Source organism: Manis javanica, chromosome 6, assembly GCF_040802235.1.
Source record: "Manis javanica isolate MJ-LG chromosome 6, MJ_LKY, whole genome shotgun sequence".
NCBI classification, from domain to species: Eukaryota; Metazoa; Chordata; class Mammalia; order Pholidota; family Manidae; genus Manis; species Manis javanica.
Genome location: NC_133161.1, coordinates 11,787,429 through 11,810,126, shown reverse-complemented (window position 1 = coordinate 11,810,126; position 22,698 = coordinate 11,787,429). Strand labels below are relative to the sequence as shown.

Here is a 22,698-nt window from a genome sequence, read left to right as displayed (position 1 = left end):
GTCCTTTCCAAATGTCTCACATTTCATGTAGTGCTATAATATCAACTCTTAGTAGGCTATGAATTCCAGAGTGCATATGGTAATTCCAATTACAAGCACTAAAATAATCGAAAAATCTAAAATGGCAATAAAGGGATTATAGTGGAAAGTTAAAAATTCAGAAAAAGCTAGGGAAGTGAGAATAAATGAACAGAAATGTAAATAGGACAAAATCAGAAGGCAGGGAAATGGTACACCTAAATAAAGAATATCAACACTCATATTCTATGTAAATGGATAAACATTCCCATTAAAAGGCAGAGATTGTCAGAATAGGTAAAAGTCAGAGATTGTCAGCCAACTTTATGATGTCTACATGTGATAGCCTTGAAATATAAAGATGTTGAAATTAAGATTATAGAGACATGTTATAACATGCAGACAATAAGTTTAAGAAAGCTGGAGGTGTCCTGCAATATTAGCAATGGTAGACTTAAGGCAAGAAATGTCACTGATGTCAAGAGACATTCTCCAGGATAATCTCCCCATCTCTGGAGCCTCAACTTAATCACATCTTTATAGTCCGTTTTGCCTTATAAGGTAACATTCGCAGGTTTGGGAACTAGGATGTGCGTTTTCTTTGGTGGCCATGTGATATTATGCAGCTACTAAACCTGTAATTAAACAACTTCTGCCAAAGAAAACTCCTGGCCTACATGTTCTCACTGATGAAAACTTCCAAATGCTTTGGGAGGAAATGATACCAAATTTTTCCATAAAGTGGCAAAAGAGGACATATTCCCCAATTCATTTTATGATAACCCAAATTACCTTGATACCAAAACCTGACAAAGATCTTGTAAAAAAAGAAAGCCATAAGCCAGTATCTTTCATATACATTGAGGTTAAAATCCTGAATAAAAAGGTAATGGGAAGAAGTCAGCTAGATATATAAAGGGGATCATTTAGTACAGAATTCCCCCATAATCTTCCCCAGTCAGTTTTCCCCCAGCATCAAGGTAATCACTTTTGGGATTTCTTTACACATAGATTATGATTATTTTTGCCTACCTTGAGCTTTATATGATTGAGTCATGAAGTATGTGTTCTTTGCTATGTGCCTTTTTTCATTCAGAGTAATGTACAGTGGCCCACCTTATCTACAGGGGTTACATTCTGAGACGCCCAGTGGATCTCTGAAACCTGGGATAGTCACCAAACCCTATGTATAAGATGTTTTTCCTCTGCATATACACCTGTGGTAAAGTTTAGTTAATAAATTAGGTGCAGTAACAGATTAGCAACAACTAACAGCAAAATAGGACAATGATAGCATGTACTGTAATAAAAGTTATGTGCATGGTGTGTTCTCTCTCAAAATATCTTGCTGTACTGTACTCACCCTTCTTGTTGAGATGGTATGAGATGATAAGGTGCTCACATGACAATATGAAGTGATGTGAATGGCATCTGCGTAGTGGTACCACACTAGGCTACCGCTAACCTGTCTGCCTCAGAAGGAGGATCACCTGCTTGCAGGCCGAGGTTCAGCACCAGCAACTGGAGGTGCAGAAGGGAAATCCACAGACAAGGGCAGAGTGCCCTACAGCTTTGTCCCCACTGTATGTTTCGGTAGTGGTTACTTTTCTTTGCTGAGTAGTTATTTCCTCATACGAACAGACAGTTGGTTCTCCTTACTCATGGTAGTTATTTCTGATAAAGTTGCTGAGGACACTTCATTAGAGACTACTGCATCATTGCTTATAGGAGAAATGCTGGAATAGGTTCCTGTGAGCCTCTGTCACAGCATTGTTACCAGCTGATCAATACGTAACATTGTTCAGTATTTGTGTTTCTGGCCAAGACACCGTACTGAATATATGTTGCTGATTCATTAACATTGAACTCAGAGCCAACAGCTCTGTAGCTCATGCATGAATGAAGCTCATCTAACCTTTCTAGATGGTGAAGTTTACCTAACACTTATTTATTTTCTCCATAAGGCACATGGCAGCTTTCTTGCACTGAAGCACACTAGATAGCACTTCAACACTATGCTTGGGGGCTGTCTCAAATGGCAAAATCACCAAGAAAAGACACGAAGATGGGAAACACATGGTCCTAGTTGGACAGCTGAAAGAATGCTTGTTGACAGAATGAGAACTCCAACAACAAGGCCGGGCTCTGCCCGCATCAACCTCCGTTGGAAACACGTGACTGAACATTTTCCGTGCTCTGAGCATAAGTGTGCATATTCACGCATGACCTTGAAAGCACTGCAAATACTGATTTTGGAGTTACAAGGAAGTTTAAGGTGGTAGATGAATTTGCAAATATGGAATCCATCAATGATGAGGATCGACTGTTACATTTCTTGTTGTATGGATATTTGTTTTGTGTCAGTGTCACCTGCTAATAGAAATCCTTGTGAGAACCTATGACCTCATGAATTTTAGGCATGACCTAGGAGTAGAATTGCTGGATCATAGGCAGGTCTGTACTCAGCTTTGAGTAAACTGGCAACATTTCTTTCCAGCGGGTTTTACTAGTTGATTCTCCTTCCTCCATCTGAATTGTCTACTGAACTACTGTGGCCTTAAACTGCACTGCAGGGTATCCAGAACAACGGAGCTAGGGAAGTCGGCTCTGCAGTCAGGGTTCCGAGAGAGAAGAGAGGCCATCCTCCTCGATTCCCTCCCTTGCCAGCGACCTTCCTTCACTTTTCTTTAACGGTTACACATGGCTCAACACAGCTGCTCAGAGGCCAACAGGCAGCTGGCAGGACAGAGGTGTCCTGGGCAGCTGTCAGCGCAGCTCCCATGGGGATGGGTGCTTCCTTCACAGTATGATCCTGACTTCTGATACGTTAGTGTCATTACAGGGTCTGCGTAAAGGTAGCACTGAAATAGAAGTATCCTGCCCAGAGGCTCTGGGGATAGGTCCAACATAATCTCCTTTGAAGATTATAAACTGATACAACTTTTTGAAGGAAATTTAATACAGTGATTTAAGAAGATAAAACTGTACAGATGTGCTCGCTTACATATGAAGATATTTATTGCAGCATCCTTTATACTGGTGAAAAACTGGAAAAAACACAAAGTTCATCAGCAGGGTACTCACTACTTTCATGATGTTTTATTTGTAAGGTGAGTATTTGGCAATCACAGAAAATGTGAGAGATTTATGAGCGGTGGTATGGAAAGGTTTAATGCACACACTCGTACACACAGAGCAAAAGAGAGCAGCAGAACAATATGTTTACGAAGATAGCAAGTGAAGACCAGCTATGCTTGTATATGCATAGATAATTCTGCATGGACACAATGGAAACTAATTCTAGTGTTTACCTCCAGGAGATGGACCAGGAAAGTCAGGCATTGGTGAGAGGGATGTTTGCATTTGTTTTATCTCCCTCTATACGTTTCTTTCTTTATCATGAGTTGTGCTAATTTTATGACTCATGGAAGTTTTAAGAAATGTAAATATTTTAAATGTGATCTTGCTAATTTATTCAGCCCCCATGTCATCCCTGCTTTTATAAACTCTTTTTTTGGTCAGTTCTACACGTTGGTTCCTCAGCCTTTACCTCACACATCAAGCAGCTCAGGAAGGTGCCCTGGTGGTATTTGAAGACCTGGGATGAGAATGTGGCTGAATAGCCACAGCTGGAGCTCAGTCACGTTGAAGAGACAGGAATGGGCTGCAGAATCAGCAGATTATGAGGTCGGTTTGAGGGCACGTCCTCTCTATCTCCGTCTTACCAGGGCTCCATAGCTGTGGTCCGAGGGTATCTGGTAGATGGTGTGAAGAGATCCTGTGGAGAATACGGGGTTCTAAGGGCCCTGAGGTGAAGACAAATGTCCTGACAGAGACTGTTGGTCACCACTGGGGGTTTGATATGTGTTCTGGGGCCGTTTGTGGTGTCCTCTGCTTGTGGGTGTCTTAGGCTGTCAGGGCTCACTGGACCAGGGTGAGGTGCAGAAGAGAGCAGGGGGCGGGCTGTTTGCAGCCTGGACTGTTGGGTGAGAACCAGGACTGGGGTCTGGGAGGAAGCCAGCCTGGGTGCTGAGAAACTCCTGACTAGGTGATTTCAAGTTTGCCCATTACAGAAAACTTTTCCACACTGTGAAACCTGATTAGCCTCAAGAGGGAGGAGTGAAAGCATCTCTGGCTTTCCCTTGACTCTGTCTGTTTCTGTGAACTTGGCAAATTTAGTTCCTCAGTGAATACTTGTCCTTGGGGACAGAGAGAAGGAAAGAAGGTGCGAGACAGAGGGAGGCAGTGGGGCTGCGCAGAGCTCTAGTGTCACCGGCCTTGTCCCGAAGTGCCAGTGTGAAGACATTTTCCTCTTTCACTGAGGCTGAAGAGCCTCCCCAGCACCACTCCAGCAGGAGAAAGCCTGGACTGATCCCTGGAGGGCCACAGAACGTTCCAGTTTAGTTCCCTTCTTTGGAGGTGAGGGTCTCTGCCAGGGTTCCCCTCTGTGAAGGACAGAGTAAGAGAGGAGCGGGATGGGGAGCTGTGGGCCTCTCTGCTGTCCAGAACGGGACACCTAGAGCCTAAAGAGTGGGCTAGTGGGGCTGCAGAGCGGGTGGGCTCCACCCAAATCCCTCCTCCGCAGCAGAGAGCTGAGTCCGCTCTCTGCTCTCACCCAGGACCTGTGCACTCAGTTCTCCCCATTTCTTCCTTACATGTGCTTGCCATTTTAAGGGGGTCTGCGGGGAGAGAGACCACTGATTGACCAGACAATGCCTCAGGGAAGAGTGACAAGAGGGTCCTGTCTTATAACAGGAGAAAAGGCAGCTCAGGTTAGGTCCTCTTGGTCATTCTTTGACTTATTTGTGATTCATTCATCGATTTATTTACTGAATAAATATTCAAAGAGTATAAACTCTGTGTCAGACTCTTCTTGGCAGTGGAGATGTAGCAGTAAACAAGAAATCCAAAGAAGAAAGAAACTACTCCGAGGCACTTCAATTTCACCCTCAGTAAGAACCAGTAAGGAGAAGATACAGCCTAAGAGAGGACAGGGTGAAGAAGGGCTTATGTTCTCCGAGAGAGGCTGTGTGGGGGGCCGTGGCCGGGAGACACCTGTGTGGTGCCCTGCAGGTTGTAAAGGAAGGAGTCCCAGTGGCCTCAGGAGGTCAGTGCGGTCCATTTTGGTGTTTTCTGACACTTCTCCTTACTTGGAGGATCTGGAGCAAGTAGGAGGCCAGAGATGAGCTGGAAAGCCTGGGGGCTTTTCCAGGCTTTTCTCAGTGACTCAGACCATGGCTGTGTGAACTGGGCATGGCGGCCCATTCAGAGGCCGCATCTCCCTGCTGGAACTGGAGAGGTGAGACCTGGGGAAGACAGAGGATGTTGCCTCTAGACATAGCTGTTTTCCTGTCCCCTGGGCCCAAGGGCAGAGACAGTACAGGACAGATGGGCATTGGGGATGAAGGGCCGAGCCTCTTCTTCAATCCTTCTGATAACACAGGAGTCATGATCTCAGAGCTGGTGGTCACCAGTAGGGAGCTGGCAAGGCTCTACTTGCTTGAGGAGGAATAGTCACAGACAGGAGAGATAGAGGATGGCTTTCATCTAAGAATATGGAGGAAGATGTGGACAACCCACTGCAGGGAGCCAGCTCTGCAGGAGGAAAAGCTCAGTATTTTATCCCAAAATATCTCTAATCCTAGGACAAGGTCCTGAGTAGACCCCACCTCCCTGCCAGCTAGCTCCAGCAGCAGGCAAAAATGATTGTGAAGATAACTGGGATGAAAACCTTAAGGAACATAAGGTTAATGGAGCCTATATGTAGGGAATTTAAAGGGAAAGAAAGGGGAGAAGGAACCCTAGGTAGGTGCGATTGGCTAGGAATACATTCTGGTACCTGTTGAGAAGTAGCACTTGGATGTGGGTGGGATACCAGGCACGGAGGAAGGTTTAGGGTGTTCAGTTTGGAAGGCAGTGGTATACACCAGCATGTTGTGAGCAGGGAATTCGACCTGGGGCAGGTCGGAGCAGGGCTGGAGGCAGGATGTCCATGGAATTAAGAGACCTGAGGGTGGGTGGGTTTTCATGCCCAGGGTGTGGTGTTGGTGACTGTTGTTCATCTTCTTAGATAAATATATAGTTATCTTCATATATTTTCTTCATAAAACATTTTACATCTAGCCTGTACAGAGAACAGTGGAAAATGAACCCACCTGGTCATGTTCTGGAGCTCAAAGGCAGAGGAGGTATTTCCTCAGACTGGAAATAGCCTTAGTCATTTTGAAATTAGAAGCATTTGATCTTTCCTTTTCTCTCTAGATTTCAGAAAGAGCAAGAGCACAGGACTAGATGTTGAAGAATTACTCTAGTGCCCTTAAATTTTATCTCTTTGGCTTCCATGGCTCCAAAGGACTACACGTCATTTTTTTTGCCGCCTTCTTCATCCTCTATTCAGTGACATTAATGGGAAACATAGTTATCATGATGGTCTGTGGTAATAAGCAGCTGCAGTCCCCCATGTATTTCTTCCTTGGCCACCTCTCTGTCCTTGAGATCCTGATCACCTCTGTTGCTGTCCCCTTGATGCTCCGGGGATTGCTGCTTCCAGGGATGCAGGCAATATCCCTGACGGCATGTGGTGCACAACTGTATATGTACCTTTCTTTGGGTACATCAGAGTTGGTATTAATGGGAGCGATGGCTGTGGACCGTTACGTGGCTGTCTGTCACCCCCTGAGATACAACATCATTATGAACAGCCGCACGTGCTGCTTTGTGGTAATTGCCTCATGGGTGTTTGGGTTCCTTTTTCAAATCTGCCCCCTCTATGCCACATTTCAGTTTACTTTCTGCAAATCAAATGTGTTAGACCATTTTTACTGTGACCGAGGGCAACTGCTCAAACTATCCTGTGATGACACTCTTTTCACAGAGTTTGTTCTGTTTTTAATGGCTGTTTTCATTATTGTCGGTTCTCTGGCCCCAACAATTGTCTCCTACACCTACATCATCTTCACCATCCTTAGGATGCCCACCGCCTCTGGCAGGAGGAAGGCCTTCTCCACGTGTGCCTCCCACTTCACCTTTGTTGTGATCGGCTATGGCAGCTGCCTGTTCCTCTACATGAAACCCAAGCAGACGCAGGCAGTCGAGTACAACAGGGTGGCGTCCCTGATGGTTTTAGTGGTGACCCCTTTCCTGAACCCTTTTATCTTCACCCTCCGGAATGACAAATTCATAGAGGCCTTTCGAGATGTCATGAAACGCTGCTCTCAACTCCTCAAGGACTAGTTCTGTCTTAAGGACCATCATGGACACACCATCAAGGACCTGCGTGATCTGAAAGCACTGATTCAAATCTGAAATAATCATTGTCATAACCAAATAGTTTCTGATCTGCAAGGTAACTTTAAAATGCTGACAGTGCTCTAATTTATAACCAGATGATCCCTACTTGGGGAGATCACTTTATTATTTCTTAACAGTATACATACATTAATACAGTAGTTTTAGTATGTCTTACAATATAAATTAGCAAAGTAGTCATACAAAATATGTGCTTCTTTTGGAACGTGCAGCTCTTAGAATGGGAAAAGCAAGGAAAAGTGTAATTCATTCTCCGACAGCTGATCTACATGTTTGATTCTGGGAGGTGTGGTCATCTTCTCAGAAAGTGTCCTGTGTTTTCATGACTTTCTGACTATATTACCCTGCATTTATTCCCTGAGTGATCCCAAGTCCAGCGTCAGGCTTCAGCCATTTTTCGAGGTTCCTGCCCCAAGGTCACGGTGACGGTACCTCCCTGTAGGTTTTCTTGACTGGCAGTAGTGAGAGTCCATAGCAACCTGAGGGCTGGATGTGGGTCCGTACAGACAGGTCTCCAGTTGGTGGGCTCTGTCAGGGTGTGGAGGGGCGGAGGGGAGGTTTTGGGAAGAGGCATCTACAAAGCTGGTGTCACTCACGTGGTCATGCCAGCTCCAGATGTGGGAGGGCCATGGGCTGTCTTCTGGGGCCTAAAGGGACAAGGGAGAGCTGAGCTTGCTGTGTCCCTGGGCAGAGGGGGAATGCCAAGAGGGCAGAAAAGGAGGCCACCCTGGTCACGCCTGCCTGTGATTGTCATGCTGCTCAGCCTGCCCTGGAGCCTCCATCTCCCTTCCCTCTTGGCTACTCCGTCCCATCTCGCCCCATTTCTTCTCTGATTCTTTGTCACGTCTCTCTCTGTGACTGTCAGCTTCATTTCTGTGTCCCTTTCCCCCATTCCCGTTTTCACAGGGACCCGGTTTACGAAGCTCTCTTCTAGCTCTGTCCTTAATCATCACCCATATGCCTTATTTCCAATGTTGTCCCATCCCAGCTCCTGTTCCTTCCACTCCACTATTCTCAAATAATATTTCTTATACAGTCAGGCAGTGGTCAAAAGACTGCCCACAAGTCTGCCTTCCCAATGTGATGAATGTCTGACGTGAGCTCCCTGAAGGGATTGGGGAAAAAGGGAGCTGACCCATATAACTGAAAATAATATTCTTACTGGAACCTGTAAGGCTAAGAAAAGAACTGTGTGCAATCATAGGACTCTTGTTAGTAAAGTTGTTTCTTATGGGGAATGAGTTCGCAGGTTTGAAATTAACTGTATTCTTGAAATTGCTGTGCGTATATGCTACAGTTGAACAAGTAAAGAAAGGGTGGCAAGTGGTGGGAGCCAGGTTCTCACTGTCAGTAGGTAAGTTACACATGAGCAAAGTGAGAGGGTTAGAGTAAGGCGTCCGGTGCCGGGTTAGCGCGTCAGTGTGCACTCGCACTTAGATGGATGCATGTGGAGAGATTGATATGATATAAAGAAATGACTTGTTCAGAATTATTTTGGCTGCTCTATTACCTTCTCTTTTCATATAAATTTTGGATATAGATATCTATATCTTTGTAGATATAAATCTACAAAGAAGCTTGCTGGGATATTGATCAGGACTGCATTGAATCTATAGTTAAATTGTTAAAGCCACAGGCATAAGACTCTCTCTATGTATGATTGCACACTTTCTGCCTGACTATGGGGTTGAGTAGGGTTCTTTGATGGTGGGAGGCCAATCCCTCATCTCTCCTCTGTGTGTCATACTAGTTCTCTACATCTCATTTTAAATGAAGCATGTTTGTCATTTCTCTGTGATGTTAGGCTTGATCCCGAGCCTCCCTTCCATCAGCCTGCACTTCTGTTGTCGTGATACCCTTGTACAAAACCATCCAGCAGGCTTTTCAACTCCTCAGGAGCTGGGTACCTTTGTCAGGTCATTCTAGTCTATTAGAATCCTCATCCACTTTACCTGTACCCCTCACCTCTCCAGGCCAGAGAGCCGATGTTGTTTTCAAACACTATACCTGATGTCATCTGACCCACTCAGCTGTACCAGTGATCAGCAGCTATGTGCTGCTTATTAAAGACTCAGAAGCAAAGGGCTCAACCCAACCCGAGCTCAATGGGGATTTTCACATTCACTTGCTGTGCCTGAAAAGGTACTCTTACTCTTCATTCATATAATTTGCATGAGGACCTCTTAAGAATCCAAATAATAGGAAACATCAGCATCATTCTAATCAACGCAGCATTATTCACGATTGTCAAGTCGTGGAAATAATCCAAAAACCTACTGACAGATATATGTATAACCAAATGTGGCATATACATACAACAGAATATTATTGAGACTTAAAAAGCAATGAAATTCTGATACATGCTACAACATGGAAAAATCCTGAAAATATTTACTCTAAGTGAATAAACCACATACAATAGCACAAATATTGTATGATTTCACTAACATAAGAATGTTTGTAGAGACAGAAAGTAGAATGATGAGTAGCAGGAGCTTGGGGAAGTAAACAGTGGGTGTAATTAATTAACAGGTACACAGTTTCAACTTGGGATGATAAAAATGTTCTGATGGTGGGTGGTGGTGCTGGTAATGCAAAAATGTGACTGTAATTAATGCCACTGAATTGTAGACTTAAAAATGGTTAAAATGGTAAATCTTATGTTACATGTTTTTTACCACAATAAAAAGGAAAAAATTTCAAATAACTCTAAATGGTTTATAGAGTGAATCATCAGATTGTGGCCTTTTCCCTTCTGATCCACAATACTATTTAGAGGTGACCATGTTCAACTATTGCTACTAGTATATATCTATAAGCAATATACTTATACAGGGATTTCTTCATTTATCAACCTGTTTTCTTTTAGTTAATAATTGCCTCATTCTAAAATTTTGCTTGAACAGTCACCCTTTTTTTCCTGCTCATATGCACCTACAGATGTCCTAAACCCAATGATACATTTTTTTCCTTGTGCTTTGTGCTCTGTAGGCCTTCTTTCTTGGTTTGCTTCCAGGTTTTGATGGGGCCAACTTTCCAACATCCTTCTAAGAGAGAACTCCTATGAGGTAAGCTTGCTGAAACTTGGGTATTTTTATTCCAGCATCACTGGTACTTTGGCCAGATAATAAGGCCTGCACACCAGTCGCTGGGATGCTTTGCCTGTGGATGCCCCCCGCTGCCCCATGGGCACCCCCAGCACCCAGTGTGCCTCTCCCATACCAGCCCCCATCCTGTCCTGGCTTCCTGTGCACATTCCCGATTGCAGCTTGAGTGAACATTGGCATAAGGCTGGTGAGCATGCACAGGAACCCAGCCTGAACTTGCAGGCGAGGGAGAGAATACAAACTTGAACAGAAGCTCATTCCTTGGGAAAGGAAAAGGGAGGATGTCAGCAGAGTGTGGCCTGGTGTGCGGCCTGGTGTGCGGCCTGGTGTGCGGCCTGGTGTGTGGCCGTACAGAGAGGACAGACAAATGAAAAAGTTTGGCCACAAGAGGGTGAAAGAAGTGTGGAAGCAGGTGTATCTTTAGAAGGTCTGAGAAAGCCACCGAATCACTAGAATCAATCAGACTCATTAGCAGAGCTGATGGAAGGTATTTCTCTTCTGAAGTCAGTCAGTAAATTAATCTAATCCATTAATCCGTTAATGAATAATGAAATATTATTCAGCCATAAAAAGAAGGAAACCCTGTCATTCACAACAGCATGGATGGACCTTGAGGCATCATGCCAAATAAAGTAAGTCAGACAGAGAAAGATGCATATTGTACAGTCTCACATGTATGTGTAATCTAAAAAAGCCAAACTCAGGCTTTTTTAGATTTCACATATAAATGTAGGAACAGAAAGTATATTGATGGTTGCCAGGGGCTGGGAAGTGGGGGAAATTTGGAGATGTTGGTTGAAGGGTACAAACTTCCTGTTACAAGATGAATAAATCCTGGAGCTCTAATGTACAGCATGGTGACTGTAATTAACGACACTGTATTGTGCTCATGAAAGTTACTAATAGGGTAGATCTTAGATGTTCTTACTGCAAGAGAAAAAGGGACTATGTGAGGTTTTGGCTGTATTAACTAGCCTTTTTGTGGTCAATCATTTCACAATATTCATGTCTACCAAATTATTCCTATTTGCATAATTACATGAAGAAACGTCTGGAAGGCAACATGAGAAACTGATGACATGTGGGGCTGTTAGATGTAAGAGTGGGAGGAGAACATTTTATTGTATAGTTTTTTAATATTGTTTTGGTGTGTATTTCATTAATATGTATTATTAATGAAATTCTGTATTGTCGATTTAAAAATAAGAGAACTTAAACTGTCCTGTGTTTTTCCAGTATATTAGGGATATATTAGTTAAGTTCTTATTTTTAATTGCCAGGAAGGTTTGATTGTTTATACAACTATCTCATCCTATGTTTGATTGTTTATGCAGATATTATTATTTTTAGCAGATGATACCAGGTTTACATACAGTCTGCAAAGTTTCAGTTTAGCTAAATGAAGAAAATGGAAGAACAGCAGGGGAGGCTTAAAAACCTTAGATTTTACCAGAGTCTAACCAGTCTGGAGGAAGAGAAATACCCATCTCCAGCCCCTCTGCCCTTCCTGTGTCATTAATGGTGCAGGAAGCTGTCAATCACAACCCTGGGCACAGGCTCACTGAAATGACAAGACTGTGGAATGCTTCACCCCCTCCACTCCCTACCACTACACCAATAGGGCTCCTGTATAATGAGAGGGGATTGCAACTGAAAGAACTCTGAGTCTTGTTTAAAAAGGAGATGCCAGGGAAACACAGAGACAGCAGATGAGACTAAAACAAGGACCAGAGATGAATTTTAGCCTCTGACACCTGCAACTACAGTAAACAGCAAACTCAGCCTAAATCCTGGCCAGGCAAACATAAAACCTGACAAAAAAGACCTGTTTACCTTAGTTCCTTTTACTCATTACATAATGTTCAACTACCAACAAAATATTACAAGACATAAAAACACAATCACAGTTTAAAGAGACAGAGCAAGCCTCAAAACCAGATTCGGATATGGCAGAAATGTTGGAATTATCAGACTGGGATTTTAAAATAAGTATGGTTAATATGCTAAGGGTTCTAGTGGAAAGGTAGACAACATACAAGAGTGGATGGGTAATATAAGCAGAGAAATGGAAACTCCAAGAATAAAAAGGAAATGTTAGAAAAAAACTCAATGTAAACAAAAATGAAGAATGTCTTTAATGGGCTCAGCAAAGGACTGGACATAGTCAAGGAAAGAAACAGTGATCTTGAAGATATGTCTTTAGAAATTTCTAGAGCTGAGATGGAAAGTAAGAAATGAATGTTAAAGATAGAATATCCAAAACCTTTGGAACAATAGAAGAGGTATATCATATGTGTAATGGGAATACCAGAAGAAGAAAGAGAAGGGAACAGACCAAATATATCAAGTAATAATGACAGAACTTTCCAAAGTTAATGACAGACATCCAATCACAGATCCAGGAAGCTAAGAGAGAATCCAGGAGAATACCAAGCAGGATAAATACCAAACAACTTACTGTGATATAACCATATCATAAGCAAAGTGCAGAAAATCAAAGACAAAGAGAAAATATTGAAAGAAGCAAGAGCGGGAGAAAACATACAACTGATAGAGGAACAAGAATAAAAATTACATTAGGCTTGTCTTCACAAACCATCTAAGCCAAAAGGGAAGCAGAGGAAAACATTTAAAGTGTTGAAAGAAAAGAAAAAAACCACCAACCTATAATTCTGTATCCAGTGAAATTAAAAAGTGAGGAAAGACTTTCTCAGACAAACAAAATTTGAGGGAATTTGTCACCAGTAGACCTGCCTTGCAAGAAATGTTAAAAGAAGTTGCTCAGAGAGAAGGAAAATTATGTAGCTCAGAAATTGAATCTACAGAAAGAAAGGTTGAACCCTAGAGAAGGAATAAAATGAAGGTGAAATAAAATTCTGTATTTTTCTTTTTCTAACCTGATCTTACAGATAACAGTGTCAAAATAACACTGCAATGATATATTGGATGACTACAGTTTATGAATAAGTGAAATGTATGACAGCAAGTTGTAAGGGATGTGAGGGAGGAATTGGAAATAGATTGTTATAAGACACCTGTGCTACCTATGAAGTAATATAGTGTTATTTAAAGTGATTTTAGTGAGGTCACATAATCCAAGGCTAATGGAGAAAAGTCCATTGCTTTCCAAATACTCTGTTTCTTCTATACCAGAATGAAAAATTGGAATTTGAAATGAAATACACAACACTACTACATTAGCACCAAAAATATAATTAGGTATAAACCTAACACAATTTGTACAAGATCTATATGAGAAAAACTACAAAACTTTGAAAGAAATAAAAGAAGATCTAAATAAATGGAAAAATACCTCATATTCCTGGATAGGAAAACTTAGTATTATTAAGGTGTCAATTCTTCCTAACTTGATCTACAGATGTGATGCAATCTCAAGCAAAATCCCAGTAAGATATTTTGTGGATAACAACAAAGTGATCCTAGTGTTTATATGGAAAGGTGAAAAGCCCAGAATAGCCGTCATGATCCTGAAGAAGAATGAAGGTGAGGTACTGATGCTACCCCACTTCAAGACCTATTTATAAAGGTATGGTTATCAAGACAGTGTTATTGGTGAAATAATAGAGAAATATTTCAATGGAACAGAATAGAAAACCCAGAAATAGATCCACACACATATCATCAACTGATTCTGACAAAGAACAAAGGTAAATCAGTGGAGAACAGACATTTTTTTCAATAGAAGGTGCTGGAACGACTGGATATCAACATGCAAAAAAACCAAAACCAAACCAGAGCAAACCTGGACAGCAGACCTTAGGCCTCCCTCCAAAAATAAACTCAAATTGGATCATAGTCCTAAATATAAAATGTAAAACTATGAAACTTTTGAGTATAATATAGAAGAAAAATAGGTGCTTTGGGGTTTGGTAATTTTTTTTAGACATAACATCAAAAACATAAGCCATGAAAGAAAAAAATTGTAAAGTGGACTTGGTTAAAACTAAAAACTTCTGCTCAGGGAAGGACTGGCAAGAGAATGAAAAGAAAAACCACAGTTTGGGAGAAAATACTTGCAAAGCACATATGAAATGTTGGACATGTAAAATATACAAAGACATCCAAAATATACAAAGGCCATGAAAAATTCAACAACCAGAAAACAAATAATTACAAAATGTACAAAAGAGCTGAACAGACACCTCACTAAAGAACATATGCAGCTGATAAGTAAGTGTATGAGAAGATGCTCAACATTGTGCCATCAGGAAACTGCAAATTAAAACAACAATGAGAAGCCACCACATATCTATTAGAATGGCTAAAATCCCAAACACCAAATGCTGATGAGGATACGGAGCAACAGGAAGTTTCCATCATTGCTGGTGGAATGCAGAACGGTACAGCCACTTGGGAAGACAACTTGGCAGTTTCTTACAAAACCAAATATACTCTTACTCTACAACCCAGCATTTGTGCGACTCATTATATATACCCAAATGAGTTGAAAACTCATATCTACACAAAATCCTGAACATGAAAATTTATTGTAGCTATATTCATAATTGCCCCAAACTGGAAGCAACCAAGATGTCTGTTGTGGGTTGAACTGTGTCCTCCCAAATTCATATATTGAAGTTCTAACTTCAATATATGAATGTTAGCTTGATTGGATATAAGGTCATTGTAGATGTAATTAGTTAAAATGAAGTCATACTGAAGTAGGGTGGGTGCCTAATTCTAATGACCAGTGTTCTCATAAATAGAGCACCATGTGAAGAGAGAGGCACCCAGGGAGAATGCCTTGTGAACATGAACTACAAACCAGATAAGCAATAGGGAAGAATTCATAAAGCCAAATGTAATGTTCTGGAAGAGAATAATAAAACTGATAAATCCCCAGCAGAATAAGCAAGGAAAAGGTAAAGAACCTAAATGACAAATGTCAGAAATGGAAACAAGGAAATCACAATAGCTATAATAAACTTTAAAAGTATAAAAGTGGAATCGTGAACAACTTTATGTCAATAAATTGGCAATTTAGATGAGCAATTCACCCGAAAAACACAGTTTATTAAAATGGACACAAACTGAAGTAGAAATTCTGAATAGTCATATAGTTATTAAAGACATTGAACTTGTGACTAAATACTTTCTCACAAAGAAAACTCCCGGCATAAACATCCTCACTGATGGATTTTCCAGACAATTTATGAGGAACTAATACACACTTTTTCCATAAAATAGGAAAGGGGGACGTATTTCCCAATTCATTTTATTATAACCAAAATTACCTTGATGCCAAAACTTGACAAGGACCTTACATAAAAGAAAACTATAGGCCAATATCTTTCACTAACAGAGAGGCCAAAGTCCTAAATAAAAAGTGAACAATGTAATTCAGTAATTTAAAAAGGGGTAACATGTCTTGGAATTCCCTCATAATCTTTCCCAGTTTCTCCCCAGCACTGAGGCAATCATTGTTGAGTTTCTTTAACTGATACAATCTTTTTGAGGGTGATTTGATAACAGCTAATAATTTAACACAGTTAGAAAGATGTGCAGCAAATTTAGAAACCTGTGAGAAGATTTATTGCAACAGCATTTATAGAAGAAAAATACTGGAAAAAATGACATGTTCATGAGCACACACATTAAGCAAATTATCAGTATATTCATAAAGTGAATATTAAGTACTCACTTAAAACTTGATTGATACATAATTACTAATATGGAGAGGTTTAATACATACACAAGTATGCATACATACATATATAAACATTTCATATATATATTAAGAAGGTAGCAGGGCAGTATATTTATTAAAATGTCATTACTTTAAAAGAATATATAGAGACATTCAGGTATACACACAGAAAACTTCTGTATGAATGCACTAGAAATTTATAATAATCTTTAGCTTTAGGAGATGGAGCAGGAGAGTTAGGCAGATGGAGAGAGAGGGTTTTACATTTTGTCTTAAAATTATGACCTGCACTAAGTTTTTAAAAAATGAGAGTTGGTTTCCAAAGTGTACTAATGAATATTTTAAATGTAATTTTGTGACTTAATTCAGGATCCCAGCCATCCTCATGTTTATGTAGTATTTTTTTTTTCTTTTTGGCCAATCCTGAGTATGTTTCTTCAACCTTTACCCTTCAGTTCGAGCAGCTCAGGGAGGTGACACAGTAGCAGTTGACGATCTAGACGGGAAATGTGTGTCTGAACAACCACAGCTGGAGAGACTGGAAGGCGCTGTGGATCAACGAAGCAGAAGCCGGAGCAGGAGGCAGATCGTCTCTATTGCTCATGCTTATGAGGTTCCCGTAACTACGGTCAGAGGGTATGTGGTAGGGAGAGTGCTGAGATCATCTGGAAAAGATGGGCTTCATGAAACTTTGGTTTCATGATGAAAAGTATATTTTGATGGAAGTCCATTTGGTGGCCTCTAGGTTTTTGATGTGTGCCTTGGAGCCCTTAGTGAATTCATCAGTGTAGGGGTAGCTTAGGCTCTGTAGAGCTAGACAGAGTTCTGGAGAAGCACAGAGCAGATCGGAGGGCTGACTATTCGCAGCCTGGATTGTAGTGATAAGTGAGAGCCTGGGGAGAAGGCAGCCTGCTGCTCAGAAACTCCTAGCTGGGAGCTGCCAAGTTTGCCCATTGCTCAAAACTTTTCCATGTTCTAAAACCTGATTAGCCTCAGGAGGGAAGAGTGGAAGTTTCTTCAGCTTTCCTTGACTAGATCCCTAGTGTGCCTCTGAACCTTAGCGTATAAACTCTCCTTGGGGACATACGGGAGAGACAGAAGGAGGCAGAGAAAATGAGAGACAGGGAGCTTGCTACATTCCTCTCAGCCTGTAACTTCCAGACTTACTTCCTAAGTTCCTGAATGTGGACAGTGGGCTTCACCATGAGTGGAGACAGCAGAGGTTGCCCCTGTCTCCCAAGCGTGGCTTTGTACTAGCCAGACACGAGGGGCCTGGGTTGCTGCCTGCAGAGCAATAGAACTCTCCGGTCCAGGTCCCTTCTCTGGAGGTGAGTGTCTGCTTCCCCTCAGTAAAGGAGAAAGTAGAAGAGCATCATCATGGGAAAGCGTAGGCTCAGCTGCCTGGAACAAGGTCTTCTGGAGCCCCAACTGGGGACTACAGGAGCCACGGAGTAGCTGACTCTCCACCAAGCCTCCTACTGGGGATGGCGCCACCTCTGCCATTGCCTAAGACTTCACTCTCTCATTTCTCTTCATCTTATCCTTCTATCTGCTTCCCTTTTGTAGGGGATCTCCGGGAGGAGAGACTGCAGGGGGACTGGCCGGTGCTTTAGGGAAGAGTGAATGGAGGGGGTGATAGTCAGGTCGGGTACTCTCTGTTAATTCACTGACTTGTTCTTCAATCTACTTATTTATATATTCATTCAAAAATATTTGTAGAGTACATATTTGGTCAGAACTCTGTTCTTGTTGCAGCTGGTGATACAAGATAGATAAAGATCTTGCCTTCAAGGTATTTAATTCTAATGGGAATTTTGATGATAAATTAATAAACAAGTAAAAGTGTATGTGATTTGAGATATTGATGAGGACCAATGGAAAGAAAAATACAGCCTAAACAGTTTAGAGAGTGAAGTTGTGCCTGTATCATTTTAGGGGATGACTGGGAGAGGGCCGACAAAGAGGAGACATTTGAGCAAAGACTTGCATGTGGTAAGGGAAGCAGCTCAGACATTCGAAGGGACTCAGTGTGATCTGTTTTGGTGTCTTCTAACATTTTTCCTTATCCTAGGGCTCTGAAGAAAATGGAAGGTCATAAACAAGCAGATAATGCTCTTTGGAAATTGCCAAGTGATCCTATAGGACTGAGACGATGGCAGTTTGTTTAGAAGGACAGAGTGCCCATTCAGAGTTTGTGACTCCCTGTGCAACTAGAGATTTGAGACCTAGAAATATAGAGGATTTTGCTTCAGCATCACAGCTGTTTTCTTGTCTCCTGGCCCAGGGTGGGAACTGTGCAATATAGATGGGAATTTCTGCAGCATTCGCACCTCCCTATGGTTATCTGGTGACCAGCTGAATCGAAATCTCAGAGCTAGCAATCGCCAGTTGGGAGCTGGGAAGGCTCCTCCTGCTTGGAGAAATGAGAGATAGAGGACGGCTTTCATCATAAGAATAAAGAGGAAGAAGTAGATAACCTCTCCAGGAGCCAGAGAAAGGCTCAGTACTTTATCTCAAAATAGATCTTATCTTTTGACAATGTCCTGGGTAGACCCCACTTCCTAACAACACCCCTAAGTGGTAACGATAACTGAGGCAAAAACTTTAAAATGAATATAATGCAAGGAGAACCTATGTAAAGAGGATACAAATTAGTCACTATGTCTGGGTGGGATTAGTTAGGATCACTTTATGGTGACTGTTGAATATAGCAGAATTTTGCTGGACACGAACGTAAGAGGCAGAGAAGTCGGTTTGGGGCATTGCGGGTGGGAGGGGTAGTGGTGTAAGGTTACCATGTTGCAGAGAGGGAAGTGGGTGGGCCTGGGGGGCGGGTCGGCAGGGTTGTAGGCAGGATGTCCAGTGAGTGGAGAGACAAGGGTGTATACAGGGGTGGGTGGATTTTCACGCCCAGGGTGTGGTGCTGGTGACTATTGCTCGTCTTCTTGGGCACACACATTAATCTTCATGTATTAAACATATCCTTCCTGAAACATTTAGCATCAACCTTGTATAGAAAATAGTAGTGTTATGTTGTGAAGCTTAGGAGAAAGATTTACTTCATCAAATTGTAAACGGATTTAACATTTTTGAGTTCAGAAGCAGTGTGATCTCTCTTTTGCTCTCTAGATTTCATAAGGAACAAGAGCTCAGAAGTAAATGTTGGGGAATTACTCTAGCGCCACTGAATTTTATCTCCTTGGATTCCCTGGCTCCAAAGAACTACACCGTATTCTCTTTGCCACCTTCTTCTTCTTCTACTTAGTGACATTAGTGGGAAATACGGTCATCATTCTGATTGTCTGTGTTGATAAACGCCTGCAGTCCCCCATGTATTTCTTCCTCGGTCATCTCTCTGCCTTGGAGATCCTGGTCACAACCATCATCGTCCCGGGGATGCTCTGGGGGCTGCTGCTCCCTGGGATGCAGACAATACCTCTGACTGCGTGTGTCGCCCAGCTCTTCCTGTACCTTGCTGTGGGGACCACAGAGTTTGCATTACTGGGAGCGATGGCCGTGGACCGTTACGTGGCTGTCTGTCACCCCTTGAGATACAACATCATCATGAGCAGCCGCACGTGCAACTTTGTGGTAATTGTGTCATGGGTGTTTGGGTTCCTTTTTCAGATTTGGCCAGTTTATGCCACGTTTCAGTTTTCCTACTGCAAATCAAATGTGGTGAACAATTTTTTTTGTGACCGAGGGCAATTGCTCAAACTATCATGCAATAATACTCTCTTCATAGAGTTTATCCTCTTCTTAATGGCTGTTTTTGTTCTTTTTGGTTCTTTGATCCCTACAATTGTCTCCTACACCTACATCATCTCCACCATCCTTAGGATCCCCTCTGCCTCTGGCCGGAGGAAGGCCTTCTCTACGTGTGCCTCCCACTTCACTTGTGTCATCATCGGCTATGGCAGCTGCCTGTTCCTCTATGTGAAACCCAAGCAGACGCAGGCAGCTGATTACAACAGGGTAGTTTCCCTGATGGTTTCAGTAGTTACTCCTTTCCTCAACCCCTTCATCTTCACTCTCCGAAATGACAAAGTCATAGAGGCCCTTCAGGATGGAGTGAAACGATGCTGTCAACTATTCAGGAACTAGCCTTGCCTTAAGGCATATTAGAGGGGAAAACACATTCTAGAATGATCTTAAAAGTACTTACTTCCTAGGTATATACCTAAAAGAAGTGAAAACATAAATCCACACAAAACCTCATTCATTTATGTTTATAATAGCATTATTCATAATAGCTAAAAGAAAACAACAACTTAAATGTCCATTAACTGATGCATGAATAAACAATGGAATATTATACAACCACAAAAGGAATACTGGTATGTACAACAATATGGATGAACATTGAGCACATTGTGCTATGTGAAAGAAGTCAGTCACAAAGGCCACATGTTACATGATTCATACAAAAGTCCAGAATAGGGAAGTATATAGAGACAGGAAGTGTATTAGTGATTGCCTATGACTGGGGGAAGGCAGGGTAGGGTGGTAATACCTACTGGCTGCAGGTATTTTTTTGAGGTGATGGTTGCAAGTACCTGTTAGTATACAAAAAACCACATTGAATTGTACCCCTTAAATGGGTGAATTTTATTGTATGTGAGTTATAACAAAAAATTTGTTAAGAAATAGTATGATATGGTGAAAAAGTTCTGTGAGGAAAAGTGAACTATCTGTTGGGGGAGCCTTGACATTTTAAATAGATTTGTCAGGGAAAGCTTGGAGAGGTGAAGTAGTGAGCCATCTGGATATCTGTTGGAGAACATTCCAAGCCTAGTGAACAATGAGTGGACAGGCCCTCAGGAAGGCATAGGTAAAGATGCTGGGATGGAGTGAGCAAAGGGGAGTGTAAGAGAGAAAGAAAACAGACAGGTAATTTGACTTTGATCACAGAGCCTTGGAAAACATTGCAGAATGTTGAAGAAGAGTGACAGAATCTAATTTTTAAAATTAAAGTATGATTGATATTCAATCTTATGATGGTTTCAGATACACAACACAGTGGATCAACATTCACCCATATTGTCAAGACCTCACCCCCTCCACTGCAGTCACTGTCTATCAATGTAGATGTTATAGAGTCATTAATTGTTTTCTCTGTGCTGTACTACTGTCCCTGTGACCTGCCTATATTGTGATTGCCAATTATTGTGCCCCTTAATCCCCTTCTCCCTCCCCTGCATCTTCCCCAAACCCTCCCCTTTGGTAACCACTAGTTCCTTCTCGATGTCTGTGATAGTCTACTGCTATTTGTTCCTTGTTTTGCTTTGTTTTTATTTTTATTTTGTTATCATTAATATAAAATTATATGCAGAACATTATGTTTACTAGGCTCCCTCCTTCACCAAGTACCCCCCCCTACAATCCCCATTACAGTCACTGTCCATCAGTGTAGTAAGATGCTGTAGAATCACTACTTGTCTTCTCTGTGTTGTACAGCCCTCCCCATGCCCCCCCACATTATACATGCTAATCATAATGCTGCCTTTCTTCTTCCCTGCCCTTATCCCTCCCTTCCCACCCATCCTCCCCAGTCCCTTTCCCTTTGGTAGCTGTTAGTCCATTCTTGGGTTCTGTGATTCTGCTGCTGTTTTGTTCCTTCAGTTTTTCTTTGTTCTTATACTCCACAAATGAGTGAAATCATTTGGTACTTGTCTTTCTCCGCCTGGCTTATTTCACTGATTTTAATACCCTCTAGCTCCATCCATGTTGTTGCAAATGGTAGGATCTTTTTTTTTCTTATGGCTGAATAATATTCCATTGTGTATATGTACCACCTCTTCTTTATCCATTCATCTACCGATGGACACTTAGGTTGCTTCCATTTCTTGCCTATTGTAAATAGTGCTGCGATAAACATAGGGGTGCATCTGTCTTTTTCAAATTGGGCTGCTACATTCTTAAGGTAAATTCCTAGAAGTGGAATTGCTTTGTTTTTATACTCCAGAAAATGAGTGAAATATTCTGGTATTTGTCTTTCTTTGCCTGGCTTATTTCACTGAGCATAATACCCTCTAGATGCATACATGTTGCAAATGGCAAGATTTTTATGGCTGAATAATATTCCACTTTGTATATGTACTACCTCTTCTTTATCTGTTCATCTGTTCATGTACACTTAGGTCGCTTCCATATCTTGGCTATTGTAAATAGTGCTGAGATAAACATAAGGGTGCATGTCTTGTTGAGTCAGGAATCTTGTTTTCTTTGGGTAAATTCTTAGGAGTGGAAATGCTGGGTCAAGTGATATTTCTATTTTTAGTTTTTTGAAGAACTTCCATTTTGCTTTCCACAATGACTGCACCAACTTACATTCCCACCAACAGTGTAGGAGGGTTTCCCTTACTCTGCATCCTCATCAGCATTTGTTGTTTCTTGTCTTTTGGATAGTGGCCATCCTAACTGGTGTGAAATGATATCTCATTATGATTTTAATTTGCATTTTTCTGATGATTAGTGACGTGAAGCATCTTTTCATGTGCCTGTTGGTCATCTGAATTTCTTCATCGGAGAAGTGTCTGTCCAGAATCTCTACCCATTTTTCAACTGGGTTATTTGTTTTTTGGGTGTTGAGGCATC

The 22,698-nt window shown here is 41.7% G+C and overlaps 2 protein-coding genes across 2 annotated transcripts; both read left to right on the top strand.

The window, feature by feature from the left end:
* Positions 1–6,309: 6,309 nt before the first annotated feature.
* Positions 6,310–7,251, top strand: LOC108388670 (olfactory receptor 9A1-like). The gene has a single exon (XM_036994509.2). The coding sequence runs from the start codon at positions 6,310–6,312 to the stop codon at positions 7,249–7,251; it is 942 nt and encodes a 313-aa protein (XP_036850404.2).
* An 11,992-nt stretch (positions 7,252–19,243) lies between these two features.
* LOC140850061 (olfactory receptor 9A4) lies at positions 19,244–20,205 on the top strand. The gene has a single exon (XM_073239865.1). The coding sequence runs from the start codon at positions 19,261–19,263 to the stop codon at positions 20,203–20,205; it is 945 nt and encodes a 314-aa protein (XP_073095966.1). The 5' UTR covers positions 19,244–19,260.
* Positions 20,206–22,698: the final 2,493 nt, after the last annotated feature.